This window comes from Perissodus microlepis, chromosome 11 (genome assembly GCF_051167445.1).
Source record: "Perissodus microlepis isolate ML-2025 ecotype Zambia chromosome 11, ASM5116744v1, whole genome shotgun sequence".
In the NCBI taxonomy this organism is placed as follows: Eukaryota; Metazoa; Chordata; class Actinopteri; order Cichliformes; family Cichlidae; genus Perissodus; species Perissodus microlepis.
The window spans coordinates 8376699-8403310 of NC_140471.1; the positions used below are offsets into that span (position 1 = coordinate 8376699).

General features: G+C 39.7%; 1 protein-coding gene across 4 annotated transcripts in view; it reads left to right on the forward strand.

Moving 5' to 3' along the window:
- Positions 1-2151: 2151 nt before the first annotated feature.
- Positions 2152-26612, forward strand: part of ptprub (protein tyrosine phosphatase receptor type Ub) — a 210485-nt gene continuing 186024 nt past the window's right edge. For 3 of the 4 annotated variants that reach the window (XM_084942835.1, XM_084942836.1, XM_084942837.1), the window contains exon 1: positions 2153-2457. In XM_084942835.1, coding sequence (XP_084798961.1) covers positions 2388-2457 — 70 coding nt within the window. In that variant the 5' untranslated portion in view covers positions 2153-2387. Of the gene's footprint in view, positions 2458-26612 lie in introns of all 4 variants that reach the window. The other variant, XM_084942834.1, reaches the window with a different exon arrangement.

Consider the following 26612-nt stretch of genomic DNA (forward strand, 5'->3'; position numbering starts at 1 on the left):
TACTGACCGTACAGGCAGGAAGCCAATAAATTGCGCACAGAGGTCATTGTTTATTCAAAGTTTCCCCGCTGGTTTTAATCTCAGCGGCTTCATTCATCTCATTACTTCTCACAGTCAGATTGTTCTAACGTCTCACGCGGACACCTGTTACCTTACTGACCTCCGCACAACAGAAACGAGTGTATTTGAACAGCTAATCAGCCTGCAGAGGAGGAAACACTGCTGCCGTGAGTTCCCTTATCACTGTGTTGGACTTGCAGTTTCTTTTTGACAGCCGGTGGAAATTGTCCTGTTTTTTAAGGTATCACTGGTTTGACTGACCGATCTTCAGCGTTTTAGGCCACACACAGTGAAGTACAGTAGCCTTCTCATGTTTGCCTCCCCGTTGCGTTTCGCTGTTTGTTTGCTTTTCGAGCTGCATGCCAAGGCCGCGTGATAGACGCTGATGATTTGCCTTTGACAGCTTCTCTCAGAACTCTGATGATATGTTATTATCAATTCATGCACAACACTGCCTGGGCAGATGTAGTTGTTTGTGAGGCAACGTGAGTGGCAGCTGATAAAATGACTTTCATCGTAGTGCGGTTCTCAGCATCTCCGCTGACACCTGTCCTGCTGTTGGATTATTCGAACAGTATTTTGCAACATTCTATTAAGTTTAACACAAATTAAACTATAATGGAGAATTCTGAGCTTGTTTATAGAAATTGCTGCTCTGTGGCTCGAATACTTGGAAGAAAATGTCTGCTGTGCATCACGCAGGTGTAATTAGAATTGTTAGCCTGACATATATTGTGCTCCTTTGGTTAAATTAAGTAATCGGCTGAGTGTCGTATCATTCATCTGTCATTCCGGGCTAACGGCATTAAAGTCTGCAATGTGCTCTCATGTTTGGACTTAGATGCATCTCTGTGGCCACCTTTAATTTAATCCACGGCCTTAGTGCTCACACATCGCAGCAAAATGAATGATGATTAGCCTGCTTAATGGCATCTTGATCAAATTGGGGGTCCTGGAGCAGCAGCTAAACGTGTCAGCTTTTAACCTGAACAAGAGTGACTGTCACATCAGCACTTACGCAAGACGTTTAGGCTGGGAAGAAGAAGCTGTAATCAAATACAAGTGCACACGTTGCTGGATGGGAAGAATATCCAGGAATTCATATTCAAATACACCACTTGTGTTTTCACACACACCAGACAGGATGACCATGACATGCAAGACAACCAGATATGCATTTATATGTATCAAAGTCACGGTGGGGTTCTTACCTCTTTCCATGTAGTCGCTCCATCTGTGTTTTATATTTCACTCTGCATGATACCTGATTTCTGCCGTCCATTATATCAGGTGGACTCCAACAAACACAGCCAGCTGGGGTTGGAGAGAAAATGTAGTCTCATTAAATGCAAATTCAATGCACACAACATGACAGACCACATAATTTATGGAGAGATATGCTTTGCACCTGTCATGGGTAGGCGTGAAGGCATGCTTACCTGTCTGTCTTGTGTGAGTATACGTCTTACCTCAGCTGTAAAACAGTCGCTAACATGACAAAAAAAAATCTTTTTTTCCAGGATAGTTTGTGCATTACTTGATTCATTAGTCCTCAGGTTGCTGATATGATTTTAAAACATGATTTAGCATATTTAAACAGGAGTGAAATTAAAATGTTTCGTTTTAATTCTCAACTGTGTGCAGTGATGTAGCTTTAGCTGGAATAATAAGTAGGCTATTCCTCCGCCTGTAGGCATTGTTATCAGACTCCTGTACCTGTGTTTGGAGCCTCTGGCCAGGGAAGATTAGAGAGCTTCTCCTTAACATTAAATATATGAAAAGTATCTCACTGTCTGAGCCAAATCTAATCTCTTTGTCCGGACCTCTTAAAGCAGTGTGACTAACCTTTCTTTAAATCTTACAATCTACTTTTACACATGAGATAGCACTTTGAGGCAGTGAGGTCAAATAAAAGAGTCGCAAAAAAGTGATTGCCAACTAAAGGGTTCTCACAAACATACAGGTATAGAGACACACAATCTCTCACATTGTGGAGTTTTGCTTCGCCGACGTTTGAGCACCTCGGTGCCATTGATAGATCTGACCGCTTGGAGGCGCCCGGCTCATACTCTGAATCCCGCGGAGGGCGAAGTGGAGGCTGGGACTGAAAGTGGGCTTGAGAAAGAAATCTCTCCCCTGAAATGTTTACCCTGACGTCAGTTTGCAGAACTAGCTCTGCCCTGTCTGCTTCAGTGTCTCCGAAACTCCACTCAGTCAGATTTTTGGGGGGGACTAAATGGGCTCCGCTCTGCCTGCGCTGCCGGATCGCACCAAGTAAATGAAATGATTTCTTCTGCACATTTAAAGTGGACTAAATCATCTACACGATGAACACCTGCGCCTTTCTCTTAATTTTGATTGTTCAGATCTACGCCGATGGCATCGAGGGGCCAACAGGTAAGGCACACGTTCATCTCGATCTCGTGGACACGTTTGGGAAGTTTTACCATGCGGATGAAAGTCCACTGAAAGAAAAAGCGGAGGGAATCTGGTGGAGGTTCCAACTTTTGTGCTCCTGTTCCTCCAAAACACGCTGCTGCGTTTATCTGCGCCTTTCTGCCCCTTTCCACGACTTACCGTGGGACGCTGTCCTCCCAGCAGAAGCTACGAGCAATAACTTTTATAAACTGAAGCTTCAAGTTTCCAAGGTTAATAAAAGGAAGGAAAAAAAAAACAAAGGTTGGTGGTTAGGATGACTGCGAATGGGTGCTCTGGGTCGGGGGGGGGAAAAAGCTTCCATTTCCCTAAACAGCACAGCCCTTTTGCGCTGCGCCGCTTCTGCTTTCTGTTATCGCCCAAGCCCCATTTAAAGGCGCCAGGTAGCCTGAACGGTGTCTGCGATCCAAAGTTAGACATCAGTTCATTCAGAGTGACGGTTTTCCTCCTTAAAAACGAAAAATAAAATCAGAGATCCCCGCAGAGCATGTGTGCACGAGTCTCTCATATCCCCACAGCCTTGACCCAATCCTTGATGACATCCAGACCCCCTGTCAAAAACCAAAACCACACCGGCGTCGGTTTAAACAGGGGGAGTCGGAGACTCTTTAAAAAGTTTGAATGTGACACTGCTGTGATTACTGGTTAATTGTCGCGTGCACTCTGGGATTAGATGAGTCTTTCTCACAGATGCCACATTTTTATCTCAAGGTGGTGAGATGCTCCTGTTTCTCCTTGGACGAGGTGGGCTGTCTGGCTGCAGAAAGCTCACCAAGCAGCTCTTAATTTCAAAACTGACACGTTAAAAAAGAGAGAACATTTTAGAGGCTGATTTTATTGTTAGAAGAAGTCTATTCGTCTATTGCGAGGCTGGATTGGGAGACTGAGGATTTTTTTCTCAGATGAATAGGTTGCAGTGCCTGACTTTTTCCTCTAGTTTATTCTTGAGATTGGATTATACCTTATAAATGAAATCTTTATGGGGAAAAAACTGCCTCATTTGAAAGGTGGAAGGAGAAAGAAAAAAAGCAATGAGAATAAATGTCATATTAAGGAATTAAACATTTATTCAGATACAGGTATAAACTCAGGTGTTCTGGATTCATTTTTTTTCTCAGTGCCTGAAACGACTTGGGCCTGTTTGAATTAATGCACACACATGCATATGCACAGTGTGCATTAAACCTAATAAGGCTAATAAGGCGTTAACATGGATATCATTTACACGGCAGACTGTATAAATATGCACCACAGCGCTTGTCACCTGCGGAAGGAAATTGGCTTGATGTTTTCCATTATTACTTTTGCCAGGATTTGCATTTCTTTCTTGCCCTGCTTACTGGTTCACGAGACAAGGAAGAAGCCACTGATGCTCTGTGTAAGTGAAAGAAGCAGCAGCAACAAAAACAGCACTAAAAAAATAAAAAACCTCCCTCCCAACAAACCAAGCATAATATGTTTTGTGGAGAGCTGAATGGAGCACATCATTAAGAGGAATGGGCTGAGACATATGAAGGATTAAATCACACACAGGTAATTAAAAGAGCTGAATGGAACAGCAACGCTTCACTACGCAACGCTGTGTGAGGGAGTCTGTCAACAAAAATGTACATGCTGTCGTTCCTTTTTCTTTTTTTTTTTTTTAAAGTTTGTTAACTGGAGTGTTGCAAGTCCTTGACGTCTTCCACCTTCCCATTAGCTGCTAATAGGTAACAGTTTAGTTGCCAGTTTTTGCAGCTTCTCTTCTACGTGACTGATGCCACCCCTCCTCCTCCTCTCCCCTGGCTTGACTTCCCCTCTTGGCTCCTCCACCTACCTGAATCCTGTGGGAGGTGAAGTTAGGGAGCACGCATAAATGCAGCTTTGAATCTCACAATCTTTAGAGAGTCTCTTTTGCTGTGATTGGGCGAGGACCACGTCTCCACCTTGGATGCTTTAGAACAATTAGGGCTCACTTCTCTTTTCATTTTCTCGCCCCTTTCACCTCTTCCGATCCATATCTTTCAATCCATAACCCTTTCTTGCTTGTGCTGTGGGTCAATGCAGGCCGTCAAGTGAAATGATTATTATCTCTATCTGCTGCACTGGACTTACTGCAGTGTGTTTGATTAAAAATAAAGAAAAGCACGACATTTGCATCAAATTCGCATAAAGAGCCCGTCATGTAGACGGTCGACGTTCCAGTTGTACAGCTATATGAGCGCGTTTCCTCCATCCTATGGAGCTCAAACTGCCACTTGTCTCTTAAGGGAATAGAAAGAATGTTCACTTACCATCTGTCTCCTCTATTAGCACTGAATGTTGTCAACTGAGTGGTGTAATTATCCCGCGTCTCATGACTCATTCCCCAGTTTGATCTAAAGTTAAGGCAGAATATCCTTTTTTTTGCTTATTTCCCTGAATAAGCTAACGCTTAGATCAAGATGAAAAGGGCTGCGGAGCCCAGACTGTCTAGCTTAAGCATGGCATGGGATGAATAACACCTCGGGGCCTCGGGTTTACACTGCATAAACAAAAGCACCGATCCTGGGATGTGTAATATGGAAACACCTGCACTTAGAAGCATAGAGGGGATGGAGCTGCAATGATAATCAGATTGTCTTTTACATAATTTTAAGAAAAAAAAAACAGTAATGTAACTTAATCATGCATCATAGTAAACTGACTAACTAAAAAGTTAACACACACCTATACAAGCATTAGCAGATGTATTGATACATGTACCAAACAGACAACAATAAAACGGTATATATGTGGCTAAAATAATTCAGTCGCTATATTATTTCAAAAGAAGTGTTCCCAGGCTATTTAAATGTTTATGCTTTGCCAATTTGACTGTTTTCTTTATTGCAAAAGATTATTATTGTAGCATTATTCATCTCCCGGCGCCTATTTGTAGCTGTTACATATTGGTTCTTGAGAGTCCATTAGACGTGCTCACTGTAATAAGCTTCTAACTGAATGGCGAGGGGAAAAAAAAGACCCTCTGATGCATTTGTGAATTATTGCTGGAGAAAGAAAAAAAAATACCCATCATGTAGAAAATGTTGCCTCGCACCACAGAATTGCAGTAAATCCACCAAGTGGAAGTGTTCCCTGCAGGAGCCAGGCCACCATCTGCGGATGGAATACGAACGGGCAGTAAGGATTGGGCCTAAATCAGACTCCTGAAATGACTGGTTGATTTCCATCTTTGTGGGATCAGGGGCAGTAATTCAGAGAGCAGATGGAAAACTTTGCAACTGTGAGGGAAGGGATTGAAGCGGGAGGACGGTGGGGAAAGAATTTCAGAGAGGGAGAAGATGAGAGCGACAGAGGGATTCATTCAGATAGATTGTTGGGGTGTTTTGTTTTTCTGCTGAGGCCACAGCAGGACTTTTGCAGAGCTCGTGCATGCCGGCCATTCTGCCTTCGGCTTGCACGTGTGCGTGTGTCTGATTAAACAGGCTGCTTATGAGAGAAGCCCTCTGCTCTCCAGCCTGTCTCTCCTGTTTCTCATCTATTGTAATGTGGGGCTACGTGGAAGAGAGCCAGGCCACGATCGGCTTACTCATCTCACAAGGCTGGAAGATGAAACGTATCCATCTACCGTGTGTACTCAAGGAGCTCTGCTTCATGCCAAGTGCCATGATTGGTACGCCTCATCAGTGAAGGCATGTGTCCGGTCTGGGGCCTGCTCCGTCTTCATCTGGGCTAATCTCTCATGTCTTTCCCATGCATCTTCCCCATCTCGGTGCTCTGCTGAGTGTGCAGGCATTTATTAGTCTTCTCCTATGCCAGGCTGCGGCTCACGCACATCTTGTGATTGTTGTGCTTAATTAATCCTGCTAAGCGTTTTTCCTGTTCTCTTTTTAATTATCACATGCTAGTGTTCTGTTTCTAAATCAGTCCCAACTTAGTTTTTTTCTCTCCCCCTGTCTGTTGAAGAGCTCTGTGAGTTGTGGCCTACTCAGGCAGAGGATTGTTTGCTCTTCAGAAAGGTCAAGCACTGGTTGGGAGTCATGTTTTAGAGGCAGAGAAAGAGCAGGTCGTTGTCTTTGAGAACAGGGCAAAGCCCAAAGGCAGGTTTGCTTCCGCTGTGTGCGCGTGTGTGTGTGTGTCTCCTGTGCCATTTAGCCTTGCCTTTCTCTGTGTGCCCTCACTGCTTTGTATCTGGTCTCGCTGGCCAGCACAAAGTGCTGAAAGGAACCACTGGGAGGGAAACCTGGCAGATTGGAGATAATTATACATGACACTTATTATCCTGTCGAGGTCTCTTATTGTAAGTGTATTATTAAGTGGCCAGGAATCAGGCCACGGGAGTCTGAGAAACAACAAGTGGGAAATCCAAAAACAGATTTTCTCCTTTAGAAAAGAATAAACGACCATGAAACGTAAAGCAACGAGACACTAGAGAAATTAGCATGGCATCTGCTCTCCAGATCATATTTGTATTCAATACTTGCGCGCTGCTATTCTACAGCAAACGTATGAAAAAGAGGCCATGAACTGTTGAGGTGCTCACATCAAGCAGGAATGGAAAACCTTTTCCTTTCTTGCTTTCTTGCTTGCAGAGTGTTGTTAAAAGAAGAGGTGATGCAACACAGAGGTAAACATGCCCCTGTCCAGACTTTCTTTTGGAGCACGTTGCTGGCATCAAATTGAAAATGTACAGCTGATAGTCATGTGCCAGTTGCTGTGTACACTTAAATGTAGGGTTTAAATGATTAGCAGATCCTCGCATTCTGTTTTTATTTACACCGCACTACATTTCAGACATTTTTTTTAAATAATTGAGTTGCACGTTTGGCCGAAGGCTTGGCTTCTTGTGGATTTCTGTGTGATCGCTGAGGCTCTTCAAATTCAATTTAAATGTATTCTAGTTCTTTGCATAGATTCATAGCCCGCTCATTCTTTTTTTTTTAATTTGAAAGCTGCACTCTGTGACGTACGCTATGAATGTTTTAGCATATTGATGAAAATTGCATGTGTATGTGTGGTCCCCTGTCATTTTCATATGTGTGCATGTTAACATCACCTCCGTCTCTGCTTGTAAGTCCACGAAATCACACACTGAAGCCTTGACATGCAGCAGGGTCCCGTGTTGCTGAGTGACTGAACTTGCCATGACACTGATGCTAGCATGGGCTTGAGCTGCTGCCACGGTGAGCTCTTCGGGGTTACTGTGACACCTTCCAACACCCTGGAAGAGATGCCAAGAGTTGAGAGATTTACAGTCAGTCGCCTGCCTTGGCCTGTCTCTTCCTTTCCACTCTACAGCCGGAGTGCGAGTCTCTTTGCTCCCTCTGCCAGTTGTTATTAATGTGGTATTGATCTTTCAAACTCTGGGAAGTCCATTTTACTTAAATTTGATCAAAGTGGCATAGCGCCAGTGGCCTGCAAGTTTGATGTAGGAGTGGGAATTAGCTGGTCAGTCAGCGAGGACCTGCATTACGTAAGTGCCCACAAAGAGCGGAGTAATGTTAGCCGTATGTGTAACGTACAAGAAAGAGGTAAAAACCGAAATGCTTTTAAACAGGAAATAGTGAGCTTTTGTTTCACAGGGAAGCTGCATACTGGATCATAAAGGGAAGCTATAAAAGATGTAGTCGATGTACTGGTCTGAATTCAAAGAGCTAACATGCTCATTATCACTTAAAAGCACATGTTTCACTTGAGTAACGGACATGGAATATTATCATTGAACACAGATTGGCAAGAGTTTATAGCCTGAATAAGAAAAGCGAATAGCTCGAGTGCATGCACATGCAGGTGTGTAATTAGCCGACAAGGAAATAACCAGGGCTCTGAGTTGCAGCCGTTTCAGTCCCAGTGTTTTCCTCCCCAAGGCAGTGCCTTCCCAACTGCAGAAATTGGGTCTGCAAGACTGATGCTGCAAGTGCCGCTCCTTATCCCCCTGCCCAGAGAAAAGAAAGCCTCCTGAGCAGTTTAAAATTAGCCCGCTGGCCGTGTTTCAGTTCTTTACCTTTCTCTGTGTCAACAAAATTTCCTGCCAGAATCTTCAGGCCCTCTGAGTCGGTGTATGCGGTGTGTAACAAATGCTGCTGGAATCAAAGTTCAGAATTAGGACGGGATTGTGGAGTCGAGATCTGACCTATTGTTCGGCTTCTTTTTTAGTCCTTTGCATATGAAACAGTCAGCGAAATATGAGCCCCTGACACTCCTCTAAAAGTCAAAACACTCTCTTCAGGACATTTTTCTCCCTGTAATAGATGCAGAATTTAGTTGCCTTTGTGCCATGAGACCTGCTCTCAAGGGGAGGCAGGGAAGGTGGTATTTCTGGTTTGACCAGTTCCTTCCAGCAAAGAAATATCCTCACGCAGACCCAGGGATGAACCTGAACACTTATCACCCTGATGCATCCCACACTTATTAGACTGACAATCTTTCATATAAACTTTATTAGCCCAGTGGAAATTGAAGAGCGTTAAAGTGTAACAGAGCGTGGATAATGTCTACTGTGCTGATTTAAAAGAGCGCAGCATTCAAGGCTCGCCCTGCATGAAATCTATAACTAAAACTGAGATCTTTTAAAAAAAGGCAATAACTTCTCAGTTATAGCTTCTGCATTACATGATTGAAGATTCCCTGCAGCACAGTCTCATGGCACGGGGTGACACTCAGCTGTAACAGCTGCCATTGCTGGTGGGTTATGGGTAGGTCATGGCAGCTGGGGTAGCACAGGTGCCAGCTGGCAGGAAGTCACTCAGCGGAGTGATTTTGAACCTGTTGATGTCATATAACAAGTTTACAGTACTTTTGATTTGATTTATTGATTTATTGATTAGCATTCAAATATCTCAGTGAATACAGAACAAAGATCTACCACAAAGCAAGAAAGCACGAGACAAGGCTAATCAAAAGGTATTGGCTGAAGCATTTGCTTATTACGCCAACCCTTTTAACAAAAGATCTTTTTGCATGCAGCTCCTGTACACAGGGCTCGAAGCAAAGAATAAAACAAAGCAAAGCAAAAACAAACAAACAAACAAACAAAACAAAAAAAACTTCCACCTTAGATAAGTAACTACATCAAAGCAAAAAATCAAGAGTTTCAGTATTTTTATTTTTGCTCTTTTCATTCTTGATTTATATATTTTTCTAATACTCTATTTTTAAACATGTTTTTAAACAAGGAAAATGAACCACACCTTTTTAAATCCTTGTCATAACTATTCCACAGGTTAACTCCTCTAATGCTGGGCATACACTGTGCGATTTTTGGCCCCTTTTTTAGCCGATTTTTGAGTCGTGCGACCGTTTTGGCGATCGGCCCGAGTTTGGCCTTCATCGTCCGTCGTGGATCGTGTAGTATACGTGGGGTAACCACAAGCGATTAACACCTCACGACCAGCTCCCGATCATCAATCGCTTGGTCGTGAGGATTTCAAACCTGTTTGAAATCCTTGCGACCGTCGTGAGGGTGTCACCGCAGTTTCTCACACTGCGCACGCGCAAACACAAATGTCAGCGAAAAAGACGGCACAGCACGGCAGTGCAGCGTGTGATCTGGACACAAGCTATGGAGGCACAACTTGTAGAACTTTGGAAAGCTCATCCGAGCCTTTTCGATGTGGCCTCACAAAATTATCACGACCACAACAACCGTGAAAATAGTTGGATAGACATTGCTGCTCAATCACAGCTGCCTGATCAATGTTTTTCATTAGCAATTTAGCAAAGTTGATGTTGGTGGTGTGCGTGTCTGTGTGAGTCAAAGACAGAGAGGGAGAGCGACAGATTTTCTGTTATAACCTTCATTTTATGGACGCACAGTGTGAGCACTCGGGTCGCATCAGAGCATCGGGTCGTATAGTGTGAGACCCTGCATCGTGACCTACGAACTTCTAACCTCTGCGAGTCAATCGTACAGTTTGAGCAGGAGCTGAATCGCACGACTGACAAAATCGCACAGTGTGAGCCCGGCATAACAGAAACACATCTCTGCTTTATATTTGTCCTTATCTTGTTGTTTTTTAAAGAAATCTGTTCCCCTTAAGTCATATTGACTCTCTCTGACTTTAAACAGCTTCTGAGTACTGCGGCAAAGCAAGTTATTTTGTGCTTTATACATTATCTGTGCCATTTTATATTCAACTAAATCATAAAATTTCAGGGTATTCAGATTAATAAAAAATGTTAGTTGGTTCTATATAGTTTGAGTGATTTATAATTCTTATAGCTCTTTTTTGTAACTTGAAAATAGGAAGAGTATTTGTTTTATATGCATTACCCCATATCTCCAGACAATAAGTCATATATGGAAGCAACAGAGTACAATAAAGTGTGTATAATGATTTCTTGTTCAGGACATGCTTTGTTTTATAGAGAATAGCAATGGTTTTTGACATTTTTGTTTTCACATGGTTTATATGAGACTTCCAACTCAGCTTATCATCAATTATCACTCCAAGAAATTTATTTTCATAAACTCTTTCAATTTCAATTCCATTAACCCTGATTTTAGATACATTTTTCATTTGTCTAGTGCCAAAAATAATCAATTTTGTTTTCTTTATATTTAACGATAACTTATTTACATCAAACCAGTTTTTTAATATATTTAACTCCTTTTCCGCTGTAGTCAGAAGCTGTTCTAGGTTTTTACCTGAGCAATACAGAGTGGTATCATCAGCAAACAATACACATTTTAACAGTTTGGAAACATTACATATGTCATTTATATACAATATGAATAATTTAGGGCCCAGCACAGAGCTCTTGATTTAAGGTACAATTAACATGTGATGATGTTGACTAACCAACCAATTCTGGGGCTTAAAATACTGATATTTTTTCAAAGTTGCTGACATATAAATAAGATCTAGTTTAGTGCTGAATCAGTATTAGATGATGAGACACTCGTAGTATGATTGTCCTGTGACGTGTATATATATATTTCTAAAAAAAGAAACAGCTATTAAAAATAGTTCTAATAGGCCTAAAAAAGTACTACGCCTTTTAGGAGTATTAAAAATATTAGTGCAATTGCACAACAAAGTCACAATAAAATGAATGAACCATACTCAAAGTATCCCCTTCCAACATGTTTTTATCAGTCATTTTAAATGGCTCTATATAGATCCATCTAGTGACCTTGAAGAAGAGGTCAGAGGTCAAATGTAACATGATATTTTAAGTCTTTATACACTACTTTATATATTTTGACAGTACACGTCGCACCACAGAATCATAGTTTCTAAGTAACAAGTTTTTTGTCAATTTTTGACCAACAAATATTTAAGTTTACCTTGGAGATCTTGGTGGATGTAAGCCAAATTGTAATGGTTTGTTAACACGACCCTTGTTCACAGACAGAATGACACGCATGCAAACGCTAAAGCATAACTTGTGGGAAGGTAACGAAAACGAAACGCGGTGGTAAACAAAGTGAATTCGTTGAAACAGGTGATTTGTCATAGATGCTAAGGGGAACCTCCACCTGTTTAACTTTACTGCAAAGGTAGCTGTGAAAGCAGAGCCAGTGGCAGCTTGTCTAGTAAGCTAGTCTCCTATCAGGCTCCTGTCAAAGACCAGAGGTTTATCCACAATGCACATGTGCAAACAACCAGACAAAGCTGCTGCTCCCTTAAGCTCAAGACATGGTTAATGTCACACAAACATACCCATGATAAATGACACGTGTGTGTGTGCGTGATGTCCACCTTCTAGTCTTTTCTCTTTAAAGGCCTCACTGTGTTATAAACTAATTCAATAATTATAAGCTATAGGTAATCTTTCAGAGCTTTAAAGATATCTCAGCAGCCAGAACCAAAACAAAACTGGACTTTATTTTGGTTCTTGCTCGAGGAATTTGTGCAGCTACACACAGCCATGGTAAGAAGTATGAGCAGGAGTGCAGGAGCAGTCATTTTGGAGGTGGCGAGACTTTACAACACACAGGAGGCTCTGTTAAGATTGTACTTCATCCTCCTCTGAGGACTCTCAGGTTGACATGGAGGAGGCTTCAGAGGTGGAAACAGACCAGCTGGAGTCCAACTCTAAATCATCTGATTGGAGGGTGGGTGGAGAAGAGACGGTTGAAGCAGTGAAAGGATGGACTTCTCAATGTTTTGGTCATCCCCATATTTTTGTCTTCCACATAGAGTGCAAGGCTCTGCTACGTCCCAGCAGCCAGAGGTTTGATCCCAGTGGAATCACAGAGGAACTGCATACTCATGTAGAGATGTGCATTTTGTGTTTACAGGCCAAATAATAAATCAATTCAAATCTGCAGGGTGCTGCTCCCAACCTGTCTCATCAGCAAATATAAGGGCAGTGTGACTTTTGCACAGACAGAAAGAGAAGAGCTGGCAGCACCATGTAGGAGCATGTATGTAGCTCCACCTCAGCTAGAGTCCCTCTTCTTTAAAGGGTCAAAATCTAAAAACTATAATTGTGTGGATGCCCTCAAGGGCATCCACACTATTGAGTTCCTGTTTCTCTTTATTCTTTATCTTTATTATTCCCGTACACTTTTCGCCGTGGAACTACTTCCACAATTTTCAGCCGATTTTCGCCGTTCAAATTTTAAACTATTCTGCTATTTTTGCTAATGCCGGCTATATCTTTTGGTATTTTTCACTATTATACTTTTTAAAATATTCCACTTTTTTCCTTTAATTTGTCCCATTGAAATGAATGGGAAACTTCCGCAATTCTGCTAAAACTTTCTTGTTTTTGCAACTTAACTACTTCCTCATATTTTCACGTAGAACAACCATTCAAACTTTAAAATGTTCACAAATTATTGGGCTATTCAGGTATAAATCAGCTTTTTCAAATCTTTTACCGTTTTACTTTTATGCCTCTTAAAGTTTTGAGTTGCAAAATTTAGATTTTTCACAAAATACATGCGTTGTTATGGTTGCTATGCACTTGGCTTCCAGTGTGCCACTCTAGGTTTCGCAGTCTTCTCTTCATGTCCGAACAACTGTTTGCTACTTGCTCAATTTTCACTCAACTTCCACAAATTATACATCAAAACGTAGGTATTTTTGCTGGCTTTCAGAAAATGTCACTATCATTGTTGTGGGATTTATAGAATTTTGGCAAATCTCCTCAGACCAACACAAAGTCTCAAAACTCTCCATAGAAAGTCAATGGAGAGTTTGTTCAAAATCACCGCTGGATTTCTGTAATGAGAGGCATATTCGAATCGTCATATCTCCTTAACGAAGCGAAGTTCAAACATGAGGCTTGTCCCCGTATATCTTCAGACACTCCTGACGCTCACAATTCAAGAATGTTTTTCTCACCTATTACCGTTCGGAAATGAGTTGGATTTGTGCTTAATATAGTATTTCTGCTTTTTATAGGATTTGTGCTTAATATAGTATTTCTGCTAAATGTAGTATTTATGCTTAATCATACTATTTCTATATATTTCTGCCAGGCAGCCAATCCTCTGTGAGGACTCAGACATTCAAATGCACATATCAGGGCCTGCACGGCTTCCCAGCCAGCCAATCATATCTGAGGTCTGCCGTTTCTTCTCTCGTCATATCTCAGCGACGGATGTACAGAGAGCAATGAAAACGCGGTCAAAGTACACCAAAGTCCGCTGATTCACCCAGTACAAGAATTATGCTTCTAGTCTACCTAGTTTTTGAGTTACACAACGTTTTGTAACTCCAAAAAACGGCGCTTTTTGCCTCTCACTGCGATCTAATTCTGACTGCTCATCACCCTGTTTTTCAAAACGCCCGCTCTCTTTCCCAGTGGCGCAGTTGGTAATGACACGGGTCTGCAACCCAGACGTCGTGGGTTCGATTCCACCTTAGTCAACAGGTTTTTTTCCCTACAAATTAATACACTATCACAGACCAGTAATTCATATTCATCATTTATTACAATTCTGCAAACTTTTAGGATTTTACCAGCTTTTCTAATATGGACCTCACATTCTTGTTAACACTCCATGGCACAAATACTCTTCCCTTTAGGCTCTGTGTATGTGTGTGTGTATCAATATTTCTCCCATTTTAAAGTATTACTCCTCCATAATTGTATTTCTGTTAAATCAAAGTACTTTTACTACATCTTAGTACTTCTGCTCAATCATAGTATTTCTGCTACTTTTTGGTACTTGTGCTAAATACAGTATTTCTGCTAAATCATACTATTTCTGCTATTTTATAGGATTTGAGGTGAATATAGTATTTCTGCCAAAACATAGTATTTCTACCAAATATAGTATTTCTAATAATTATAGTTTTTCTCCCAAATCATAGTGCAGTATTTCTGCTTTTTATAGTATTTGTGCTTAATATAGTATTTCTGCTCTTTATAGTATTTGTGCTTAATATAGTATTTCTGCTTTTTATAGGATTTGTGCTTAATATAGTATTTCTGCTAAATGTAGTATTTATGCTTAATCATACTATTTCTATATATTTCTGCCAGGCAGCCAATCCTCTGTGAGGACTCAGACATTCAAATGCACATATCAGGGCCTGCACGGCTTCCCAGCCAGCCAATCATATCTGAGGTCTGCCGTTTCTTCTCTCGTCATATCTCAGCGACGGATGTACAGAGAGCAATGAAAAACGCGGTCAAAGTACACCAAAGTCCGCTGATTCACCCAGTACAAGAATTATGCTTCTAGTCTACCTAGTTTTTGAGTTACACAACGTTTTGTAACTCCAAAAAACGGCGCTTTTTGCCTCTCACCGCAATCTAATTCTGATTGCTCATCACCCTGTTTTTCAAGACACCCGCTCTCTTTCCCAGTGGCGCAGTTGGTAATGACACGGGTCTGCAATCCAGAGTCGTGGGTTCGATTCCACCTTAGTCAACAGGTTTTTTTCCCTACCAATTAATACACTATCACAGACCAGTAATTCATATTCATCATTTATTACAATTCTGCAAACATTTAGGATTTTACCAGCTTTTCTAATATGGACCTCACATTCTTGTTAACACTCCATGGCACAAATACTCTTCCCTTTAGGCTCTGTGTATGTGTGTGTGTATCAATATTTCTCCCATTTTAAAGTATTACTCCTCCATAATTGTATTTCTGTTAAATCAAAGTACTTTTACTACATCTTGGTACTTCTGCTCAATCATAGTATTTCTGCTAAATCATAGTATTTCTGCTACTTTTTGGTACTTGTGCTAAATACAGTATTTCTGCTAAATCATACTATTTCTGCTATTTTATAGGATTTGAGGTAAATATAGTATTTCTGCCAAATATAGTATTTCTACCAAATATAGTATTTCTAATAATTATAGTTTTTCTCCCAAATCATAGTACAGTATTTCTGCTTTTTATAGTATTTGTGCTTAATATAGTATTTCTGCTTTTTATAGGATTTGTGCTTAATATAGTATTTCTGCTAAATCATAGTATTTTTGCCAAATCATGGTTTTTGTGCCAAATCATAACATTTGTGTTATGTTATAGTATTACTACTAAGTGGAGGAATATCTGTCATGTTACAGTATATGTGCTGATTACAGTATTTCTGCTAAATCATAGTATTACTACTATATTATATTTTTCTTTCTAAATATAGCATTTCTGCTATATAATTATATTTCTGCTATGTTATAATATTTGTGCTAAACCAGAGTATTTGTGCTGAAACATAGTATTTCTGCCAAATGATAGTATTTCTGTCAAATTATAGTATTTGTGCTAAGACATAGTATTAATTTAAAATGACAATATTCATAGTTCATCACAGTGTCTCTGGTAAATCACAGTATTTCTGCTCTGTTGTACTATTTTTCTAAATCATAGTGTTTCTGTAATGCTTAAGTATTTTTGGCTAAATATATTCTTTCTGTTATCTTATACTATTTCTCCTAAATTCTTGTATTTTTGAGAAGTTATCATGTTTCTGGTAAGTTACAATATTTCTGCTAAGTTCTGCTATGCTATTGTATTTCTGCCAAGTATTATGTTTCCTCTAAGATATTGCAGTTCTGCTAAGTTATTCCATTTTAGCAAAGTTCCTTTGCTTCTGCAAAGTTTTTACAATTTCTGCAACTTTTCAGCTTTTTCAGCTACTTTTTGCATACAGCTTCAGCTTTAAAGCATCCACACTGCATTTTCGCAGGAAATGCAAATTTTTCTAGTTCTTTATTGTGTGGATGCTTTAAGGCATCCACACTATTGTTTTCCTGTTTCTCTTTATTCTTTATCTTTATTGTGTGGATGCTTTAAGCATCCACACTATTGAGTTCCTCTTGGGACTTCCGTACACTTTTTGGCACTTAACTACTTCCACAATTTTCAGCCGATTTTCACCGTTCAAATTTTAAACTATTCTGCTATTTCTGCTAATGTGTGCTATGTCTTTTGGTATTTTTCACTATTATACTTTTTAAAATATTAAGCTTAATTTGTCCCATTGAAATGAATGGGAAACTTCTGCAATTCTGCTAAAATTTGCTTGTTTTTGAAACTTAACTACTTCCTCATATTTTCACGTAGAACAACCATTCAAACTTTAAAATGTTCTCAAATTATTGGGCTATTCAGGTATAAATCAGCTTTTTCAAATCTTTTACCGTTTTACTTTTATGCCTCTTAAAGTTTTCAGTTGCAAAATTGTGATTTTTCACAAAATACATGCGTTGTTATGGTTGCTATGCACTTGGCTTCCAGTGTGCCACTGAAGGTTTTGCAGTCTTCTCTTCATGTCCGAACAACTTCTTGCTACTTGCTCAATTTTCACTCAACTTCCACAAATTATACATCAAAACGTAGGTATTTTTGCTGGCTTTCCGAAAATGTCACTATCATTGTTGTGGGATTTATAGAATTTTGGTAAATCTCCTCAGACCAACACAAAGTCGCAAAACTCTCCATAGAAAGTCAATGGAGAGCTTGTTCAAAATCACCGCTTGATTTCTGTAATGAGAGGCATATTCGAATCGTCATATCTCCTTAACGAAGCAAAGTTAAGACATAAGGCTTGTCCCAGTATATCTTCAGACACTCCTGACGCTCACAATTCAAGAATTATTTTCTCACCTATTACCGTTCTGAAATGAGTTAGACTTGTTTGAGGGTAGGAAATTCGTCCTTCGCTCAGATTTCTTCAGATTTCAAACTCTGGAAATGAGGCAATTTTTTCTCTCGTCATATCTTTTTTTTGGATTTCCACAGAGACCTGAAAATTTCCATGACTGTTCACCAAAGCCTGCTGTCTCTTACGGTGAAAGAATGATATCGATACTCCAAATAGATTTAGAGTTAGAAAGCGTTGTTTGAGGGCAGGTCAAGGCAGTTTTTGCTTCGCCTCTACTCAGTTATGGTGCATTACAAGTCAAATATCTTTAATAATTCATATTTTAATGATAAATTGTCAACACTTGAAGATTCCCCAATCTCTTCTGAACAAAACGGTGTAAGAATGACCGTTCCAGCCCCTACGGTTAGGAAATTATGGTCATTTGTTTGAGGGGAATCCTCACTATGAGAAATAGACTGCAAAAATCCTGTGTCTCTCTGTGCTGCATGCACCTGTTTTGGCGGGAAAAAGTGCACAGGCTCTCTGATTGGTGGATTCAAATTCAGCAGCTCCCAGGCTTTGACCTAGAAACTTACTTCTCTCTCCCTGTGTGTGTGTGTGTGTGTGTGTGTGTGTGTGTGTGTGTGTGTGTGTGTGTGTGTGTGACAGAGAGCGAGCGAGAGAGAGAGAAAGCCTTTTTATGGGATGATCTCATTGTAAGATTTAAATTCAATATATTTAGACTGGTTGACTGAATTGGATCTTGTGTGTGTGTGTGTGTGTGTGTGTGTGTGTGTGTGTGTGACAGAGAGAGAGAGGGAGAGAGAGAGAGAGAGAGAGAGAGAGAGAGAGAAAGCCTTTTTATGGGATGATCTCATTGTAAGATTCAAATTCAGTATATTTAGACTGGTTGACTGAATTGGATCTTGTGTGTGTGTGTGTGTGTGTGTGTGCGAGACAACCACAGAGAGAGAGAGAGAGAGAGAAAGCCTTTTACAGTATTCTGCAAACTTTTATGATTTTACCAGCTTTTCTAATATGGACCTCAGATTCTTGTTAACACTCCATGGCACAAATACTCTTCCCTTTAGGCTCTGTGTATGTGTGTGTGTATCAATATTTCTCCCATTTTAAAGTATTACTCCTCCATAATTGTATTTCTGTTAAATCAAAGTACTTTTACTAAATCTTAGTACTTCTGCTCAATCATAGTATTTCTGCTAAATTATAGTATTTGTGCTAAAACATAGTCTTAATTTAAAATTACAATATTCATAGTTCATCACAGTGTCTCTGGTAAATCACAGTATTTCTGCTATGTTGTACTATTTTTCTAAATCATAGTGTTTCCGTAATGTTTAAGTATTTTTGGCTAAATATATTCTTTCTGTTATCTTATACTATTTCTCCTAAATTCTTGTATTTTTGAGAAGTTATCATGTTTCTGGTAAGTTACAATATTTCTGCTAAGTTCTGCTATGCTATTGTATTTCTGCCAAGTATTATATTTCCTCTAAGATATTGCAGTTCTGCTAAGTTATTACATTTTAGATAAGTTCCTTTGCTTCTGCAAAGTTTTTACAATTTCTGCAACTTTTCAGCTTTTTCAGCTAGTTTTTGCATACAGCTTCAGCTTTAAAGCATCCACACTGCATTTTCGCAGGAAATGCAAATTTTTCTTGTTCTAGTTGCAACTTTTTGTACGTTTTTTGGCACTTAACTACTTCCACAATTTTCAGCCGATTTTCACCGTTCAAATTTTAAACTATTCTGCTATTTCTGCTAATGCGGGCTATGACTTTTGCTATTTTTTGCTATTATACTTTTTAAAATATTAAGCTTTTTTCCTTTAATTTGTCCCATTGAAATGAATGGGAAACTTCCGCAATTCTGCTAAAACTCGTTTTTGAAACTTAACTACTTCCTCATACTTTCACCTAGAAACTCCATTTAAACTTTAAAATGTTCACAAATTATTGGGCTATTCATATATGATTCAGCTTTTTCATATCTGTTACCGTTTTCATCTTATCCCTCTTAAAGTTTTCAGTTGCAAAATTGTGATTTTTCACAAAATACATGCGTTGTTATGGTTGCTATGCACTTGGCTTCCAGTGTGCCACTCTAGGTTTCGCAGTCTTCTCTTCATGTCCGAACAACTGTTTGCTACTTGCTCAATTTTCACTCAACTTCCACAAATTATACATCAAAACGTAGGTATTTTTGCTGGCTTTCAGAAAATGTCACCATCATTGTTGTGAGATTTATAGAATTTTGGCAAATCTCCTCAGACCAACACAAAGTCTCAAAACTCTCCATAGAAAGTCAATGGAGAGCTTGTTCAAAATCACCGCTTGATTTCTGTAATGAGAGGCATATTCGAATCGTCATATCTCCTTAACGAAGCGAAGTTCAAACATGAGGCTTGTCCCCGTATATCTTCAGACACTCCTGACGCTCACAATTCAAGAATTTTTTTCTCACCTATTACCGTTCGGAGATGAGTTGGACTTGTTTGAGGGTAGGAAATTCGTCCTTCGCTCAGATTTCTTCAGATTTCAAACTCTGGAAATGAGGCAATTATTTCTCTCGTCATATCTTTTTTTGGGATTTCCACAGAGACCTGAAAATTTCCATGACTGTTCACCAAAGCCTGCTGTCTCTTACGGTGAAAGAATGATATTGATACTCCAAATAGATTTAGAGTTAGAAAGCGTTGTTTGAGGGCAGGTCAAGGCAGTTTTTGCTTCGCCTCTACTCAGTTATGGTGCATTAGAAGTCAAATATCTTTAAAAATTCATATTTTAATGATAAATTGTCAACACTTGAAGATTCCCCAATCTCTTCTGAACAAAACAGTGTAAGAATGACCGTTCTAGCCCCTACGGTTAGGAAATTATGGTCATTTGTTTGAGGGGAGTCGTCACTATGAGAAATAGACTGCAAAAATCCTGTGTCTCTCTGTGCTGCGTGCACCTGTTTTGGCGGGAAAAAGTGCACAGCCTCTCTGATTGGTGGATTCAAATTCAGCAGCTCCCAGGCTGCTTGACTGAAAACTTGCTTCTCTCTCCCTGTGTGTGTGTGTGTGTGTGTGTGTGTGTGTGTGTGTGTGTGTGTTTGTGAGAGAGAGAGAGAGAGCGAGAGAGAGCGAGAGAGCCTTTTTATGGGATGATCTCATTGTAAGATTCAAATTCAATATATTTAGACTGGTTGACCGAATTGGATCTTGTGTGTGTTTGTGTGTGTGACAGAGCGAGAGAGCGAGAGAGAGAGAGACCCTCTTTAGGGCAGCATCTCATTGTTGGAAAAAAATATAATATATTCAGACTGGTTGACTGGGATAGACCCTCCGTGTGTCTCTCTCTCTGTGCATTTGTGTATACATATTTGATTTTGTGTGTATCTGTTGGCTGTTCCTTCTTGTTTTTTAAATTTATTTTTATTTCTTTATTTTTTTTTCACAGGTGAACAACAATTAGTTTTGAGGGAACTTAACCATGTTCCGTTTTTTTTTCAGCTTGTCATCTTACTTTTCCAGTATTTTCACTTAAGTTATTACTATTCTGCTCAATCATAGTATTGTTCTAAATCATTGTTATTATGCTATATTGTAGTATTTCTGCTAAATCATACTATTTCTACTATATTATATTTTTCTTTCTAAATATAGCATTTCTGCTATATAATTGTATTTCTGCTATGTTATAATATTTGTGCTAAAACAGAGTATTTGTGCTGAAACTTAGTATTTCTGCCAAATGATAGTATTTCTGTCAAATTATAGTATTTGTGCTAAAACATAGTCTTAATTTAAAATTACAATATTCATAGTTCATCACAGTGTCTCTGGTAAATCACAGTATTTCTGCTCTGTTGTACTATTTTTCTAAATCATAGTGTTTCTGTAAAGCTTAAGTATTCTTGGCTAAATATATTCTTTCTGTTATCTTATACTATTTCTCCTAAATTCTTGTATTTTTGAGAAGTTATCATGTTTCTGGTAAGTTACAATATTTCTGCTAAGTTCTGCTATGCTATTGCATTTCTGCCAAGTATTATGTTTCCTCTAAGATATTGCAGTTCTGCTAAGTTATTCCATTTTAGCAAAGTTCCTTTGCTTCTGCAAAGTTTTTACAATTTCTGCAACTTTTCAGCTTTTTCAGCTAGTTTTTTCATACAGCTTCAGCTTTAAAGCATCCACACTGCATTTTCGCAGGAAATGCAAATTTTTCTAGTTGTGTGGATGCCAGAGGCATCCACACTATTGAGTTCCTGTTTCTCTTTATTCTTTATTATTCCCGTCGCTTCCGTACGTTTTTCGCCGTGGAACTACTCCCTCAGTTTTCAGCCGATTTTCTCCGTTCAAACTCTAAACTGTTCTGCTCTTTCTGCTAATGCCGGCTATATCTTTTGGTGTTTATTACTATTATACTTTTTAAAATATTACACTTTTTCCCTTTAATTTGTCCCATTGAAATGAATGGGAAACTTCCACAATTCTGCTAAAACTTTCTTGTCTTTGAAACTTAACTACTGCCTCATACTTTCACCTAGAAACTCCATTCAAACTTTAAAATGTTCTCAACTTATTGGGCTATTCCTGTATGATTCAGCTTTTTCAGATCTTCTACCGTTTTAATCTTATCCCTCTTTAAGTCTTCAGTTGCAAAATTGTGATTTTTCAGAAAATACATGCGTTGCTATGGTTGCTATGCAATTAACTCAGAGTGAGCCCTGGTGCGTTCTGAATTTTCTCTTCATGTCTGAACAACTTCTTGCTACTCGCTCAATTTCCACTCAACTTCCACAAATTATACATCAAAACGTAGGTATTTTTGCTGGCTTTAAGACAGTATCACTATAATTATTGTGCGAGTTACGGTTTTTTCACAATTTGCCTCGAAGTGACACAAGGTCTAAAAACTCCCCATTCAAAGTCTATGGGGAGGTTGTGAAACTCAGAGCTGAAATACTGAAACTGAAGGCATTTTCAAATCGTCATATCTGCTTAACGAAGTGAAGTTAAGACATGAGGCTTGTCCCCGTATATCTTCAGACACTCCTGACGCTCACAATTCAAGAATTATTTTCTCACCTATTACCGTTCTGAGATGAGTTAGACTTGTTTGAGGGGTGGAAATCTGTCCTCCTCTCAGTTTTCAAACTCCGAAAATGAAGCCGTTTCTTCTCTCGTCATATCTCCGCGACGGAGATACAAAGAGCTATGGAAATCGCAGTCAAAGTACACCAAAGTCCGCTGATTCACCCAGTGCAAGAATTATGCTTCTATGCCACCTAGTTTTTGAGTTACACGACGTTTTGTAACTCCAAAAAACAGCGATTTTTGCCTCTCACCGTGATCTAATTCTGACTGCTCATCACACCATTTTCCAGGCGCCCGCTCTCTTTGCCAGTGGCGCAATTGGTAATGAAACGGATCTTCAGACCATAGTTCATGGGTTCGATTCCACCTTGGCCCACATGTTTTTTTCACTACAAATTGATACACTATCACAGACCTGTAATTCATATTGATAATTTATTACAATTCGGCAACGTTTTATGATTTTGGCAGCTTTTCTAATATGGACCTCAGATTCTTGTTAACGCTCCATGGCAGAAATACATACAAGTACACAGCCTGATGAAGCAGACAGAAGCAGTACCTCTGATTGGTTCAGCATTTTCACCTCTTGTCAGCACAAATCTCAGCCTCTTCTGCTGTTTTCATTAGAATTTTAAGCTTTTTCACCTTTTTTCAGTTACGTGAGAACCAGTTTGGGTCAATGAGTAGCTGAAAAATATCAGCCTCTTCTGCTGTTTTAGCAGGATTTCAGAGTTCAGCTTTTTCACTTGTTTCAAGCACAAATTTCAGTTTCTTTACCTCATTTCACAACAAAGTTCTTCCTCTTCACCTCTTTTCAGCAGAAATTCTGCTGATTGAACTCTTTTCAGCAGAAATTCTGCTCATTCAACTCTTTTCAGCAAAATTTTCAGTTTTTTCTGCTGTTTTCAGAAAAAAACTATTTTCAGCAGAAATTCTGCTGATTCACCTCTTTTCTGCAAAGTTTTCAGCCTTTTCACCTCTTATCGCCACAATTCTCAGCCGCTTCTGCTCATTTCAGCAGAATTGTCAGTCTCTCCACCTCTTCTTTGTGAGAAAGAGTTTGGCGCAGTGAGATGAGTAGCAGCCTTGAGACCAGAAGGGCCAGGTTAGAATCCTGCTCAGGGCAATCTTTTTTTTTTTTTTTTTTTCAACTTTTTCAGCTTTTTTCAGCAGACATCTTCAGCGTTAAGGCATCCACACAGCATTTTCGCAGGAAATGCAAATTTTTCTAGTTAATATTTGATATTTATAGTTCATACTGAAGTTTTTTAAATGAGCCATTTAAAGTGGAAATAGAATATTTATACAGCAGTTTTTGTCCTTGGGCTGAAAAGAGTCTGGATTAAGGGTTAATTTAATTTTTTATTGTGCTTAGTTAGGTTTTGAGAACCAAAACTATTGGGCTAGTGTTAAGGACAAAGAAAAAACCTGCTTTGGTTCAAATACTCTGTCCTAACATTAACCCTGCACACAGAGAAATGAGTTAACTGTACACAGTGCACTGACCTGTGAAACCACTGGGTCCTGACCGAGCGTTTATAGGCTGGAGTGAGAAAAAATGTTAAGGGTTCTTTTTGAGGAGTTTAAATTAAATAACTATTAGAAATTCTAGTTGAAGTGAAAATACACCCAAACTGGGGTTGGATGGTTTTATCACTAATGTGGCTGTTGCTTGCAGTTTCATCATAGGTCCATGTGAGGAACGTTGCACGCTACTCCTCCAGATTCTTAATTTTTCTTATTTTTGTAGAGTTCATGCAGTCCTCGTTCTCCTCTGGACTGCGGGTGCTTTGTGTGAGTACCAGTTTCAGTTTTGAATGTAAACAAATGCAGTGAGTCTGCAGAATATGGCAACGTGCTGTGATACGCTAGCAGATGTGTTGGCTTCTAACCGCTCGATGGGTTGAAAAGCTTTTGTCAAGTGATGTTAGTAAAGAGAGTTTGGGAACTCGGCCAGCCTTGAAAGCTTTGTTCTGACTTAGGTGTTGAAGTGAGACAGAGCAAAAGCAGAGGGTATTGATTTCTCAAACACAGCTTGTCACAGTCAGCCTATTGTCTTCTTCCTCTTGAAACTCTCCTTTCGATCCTACATGACCTCCCGTCACAATACTTCTCACTTTGACACGCCGCTTTTTCAGCAGTTGCTCAAGGGATTGTGACAACCCAAATATATATATATATATAAAGTCTTTTGCACCTTATCTGATAGGCTTCTATAGTTTCAGGAGCAAGTTCAGGATTTGCCTCTCTACCATTTTCTGTGTGGCCTGATCTGCAGTGTGCACATTCAAACCATTCATTAGCAGCCAATTCATAGAAAACAGTATCTATTATTCATTTTCTTTGGCAGGATGGTATAATTGCCCAAAGGCAAAAACATGATCTGTATTTGCTATCCAGTGCATTAAGACAGCATGTGAGTCACTTCTTCAAGGACACTAATGAAGAGAGAGAGAGCTCCTGACCAAGAAAATATTTGCCCTTTATCCTCAGTTTGCGGTGCTCCTATTGTGTTGCTCAGAAATTGGTACAAGATTAATGTCTGCACAGTGCTTTGATGTTTAGGTCTTTTTATGCAGACATATAAAAAAGCTGGTCATCTTCTTACCTGAATTCCAAGTAGGGTAGCCCTGGCAAACGTGCCCTCAGGGCTCTCAGGACCTCTGCAGAGGGCCTTCCAGGGTCCTCCCGGGCAAGTGATTTCTTAGCTGCCCAATGTTCCTGAGACACAGCTCATCGAGTGGTTTGAAAAACCTTTGTTTGTACCTGTGCTTGCTGTCTGACTTGTGTGCCAGCTGACATGAGGCTGGCAGTGGGAAGGTAATTGCCCCATGAGAAGAGGAACTTATTGATAGGCTGAAGTGGGCAATGGCATGACAGTGCCATTCTGTACACTTGATATCTGCAGAAATGCTTGTCTGTCATACAGTAGAAGAATTGAATTTCCTCTGTTGTTCTTTTTTTTTTAGAGTAGAGGGTGCCATTAGAACTAACGTGGAAAAGTCACTGAATCAAATTGGAGATTTATATAACATTATGCTATAGTTTATAGATTGCTACTATATAATATTTGAGTTTCTAAAATATACTTCAATGGTAGAAAACGACTGACTGCATCCCTGTGAAGTGAGCTGCTGCCCGTGCATGCCCTGTGTGTTGGTTTTGGCATTTTGATATGAATGGCAGACGTCTAGCGAAGGACCTGGAAGGGCTAATATGGATGGAATGCTTTCATGGTATTTTCAAATAGCCTGGACCTACCGCAGCCAAAGGCAGAGCACCGTTTGCGTGTCTCACATTAGCACAAAAGCCAAAAAATATGCAAGAATGCCCAGTGAGCCCACGGGGTGTCGTTAACAAAGAGCTTAATTCTAAACCACAAACAGAAGATTGTAATTATTGCTTGGCCCTTCAGTGTGTGGCTGTTTGCATGCGCGCTGGCCGCGTGTGTGTTTTGCGTATGTGGCAGAGCCAGAGTGGTGATTGTTCCCACCTGATTATATGTAAATATTTGCTGAACTCCTTTGGCCATTTTGAACTTCCATAAATCACAGCCTTGTGGATTATTATGGCGCTTTTGTTTGTTTTATTCTTCCATGGAGTGAAAATGCTAATGAAAAAAATTAGCATACCGTTCTTAGGACACACTGTTGTGATGATAAATGCATTGCACAGCAAAGATCAAAAAGCCAGGCTTTGCTATAGGAACGGGCTTTGTAGCCATTCTGTGTTTATAGAGTAGCCGGAGTACACAGCGTGTCAGAGACCTCAGAGCAGGTTGGCCCTGGCCTTTCTCTGTTCGGACAGCCAGGGTAATTAAGAATCAGCTTAGTTCGGGATTATGGCTAGAAGCGGGCTGATCACAGGAGACAGGAGAAAAAGCATTAGGAGAATAGTGGTTAATATGGGTATTACCCTTCTTAGCACTGCTATCATGTGACAATGAGACGACTGACAAAGGAACCCTGTTGATGCTGAGATCCCTTGCCCTGCGCTAATAGGCTTTACTGCAGATTGCTTTGTTTACCCACAGTGTG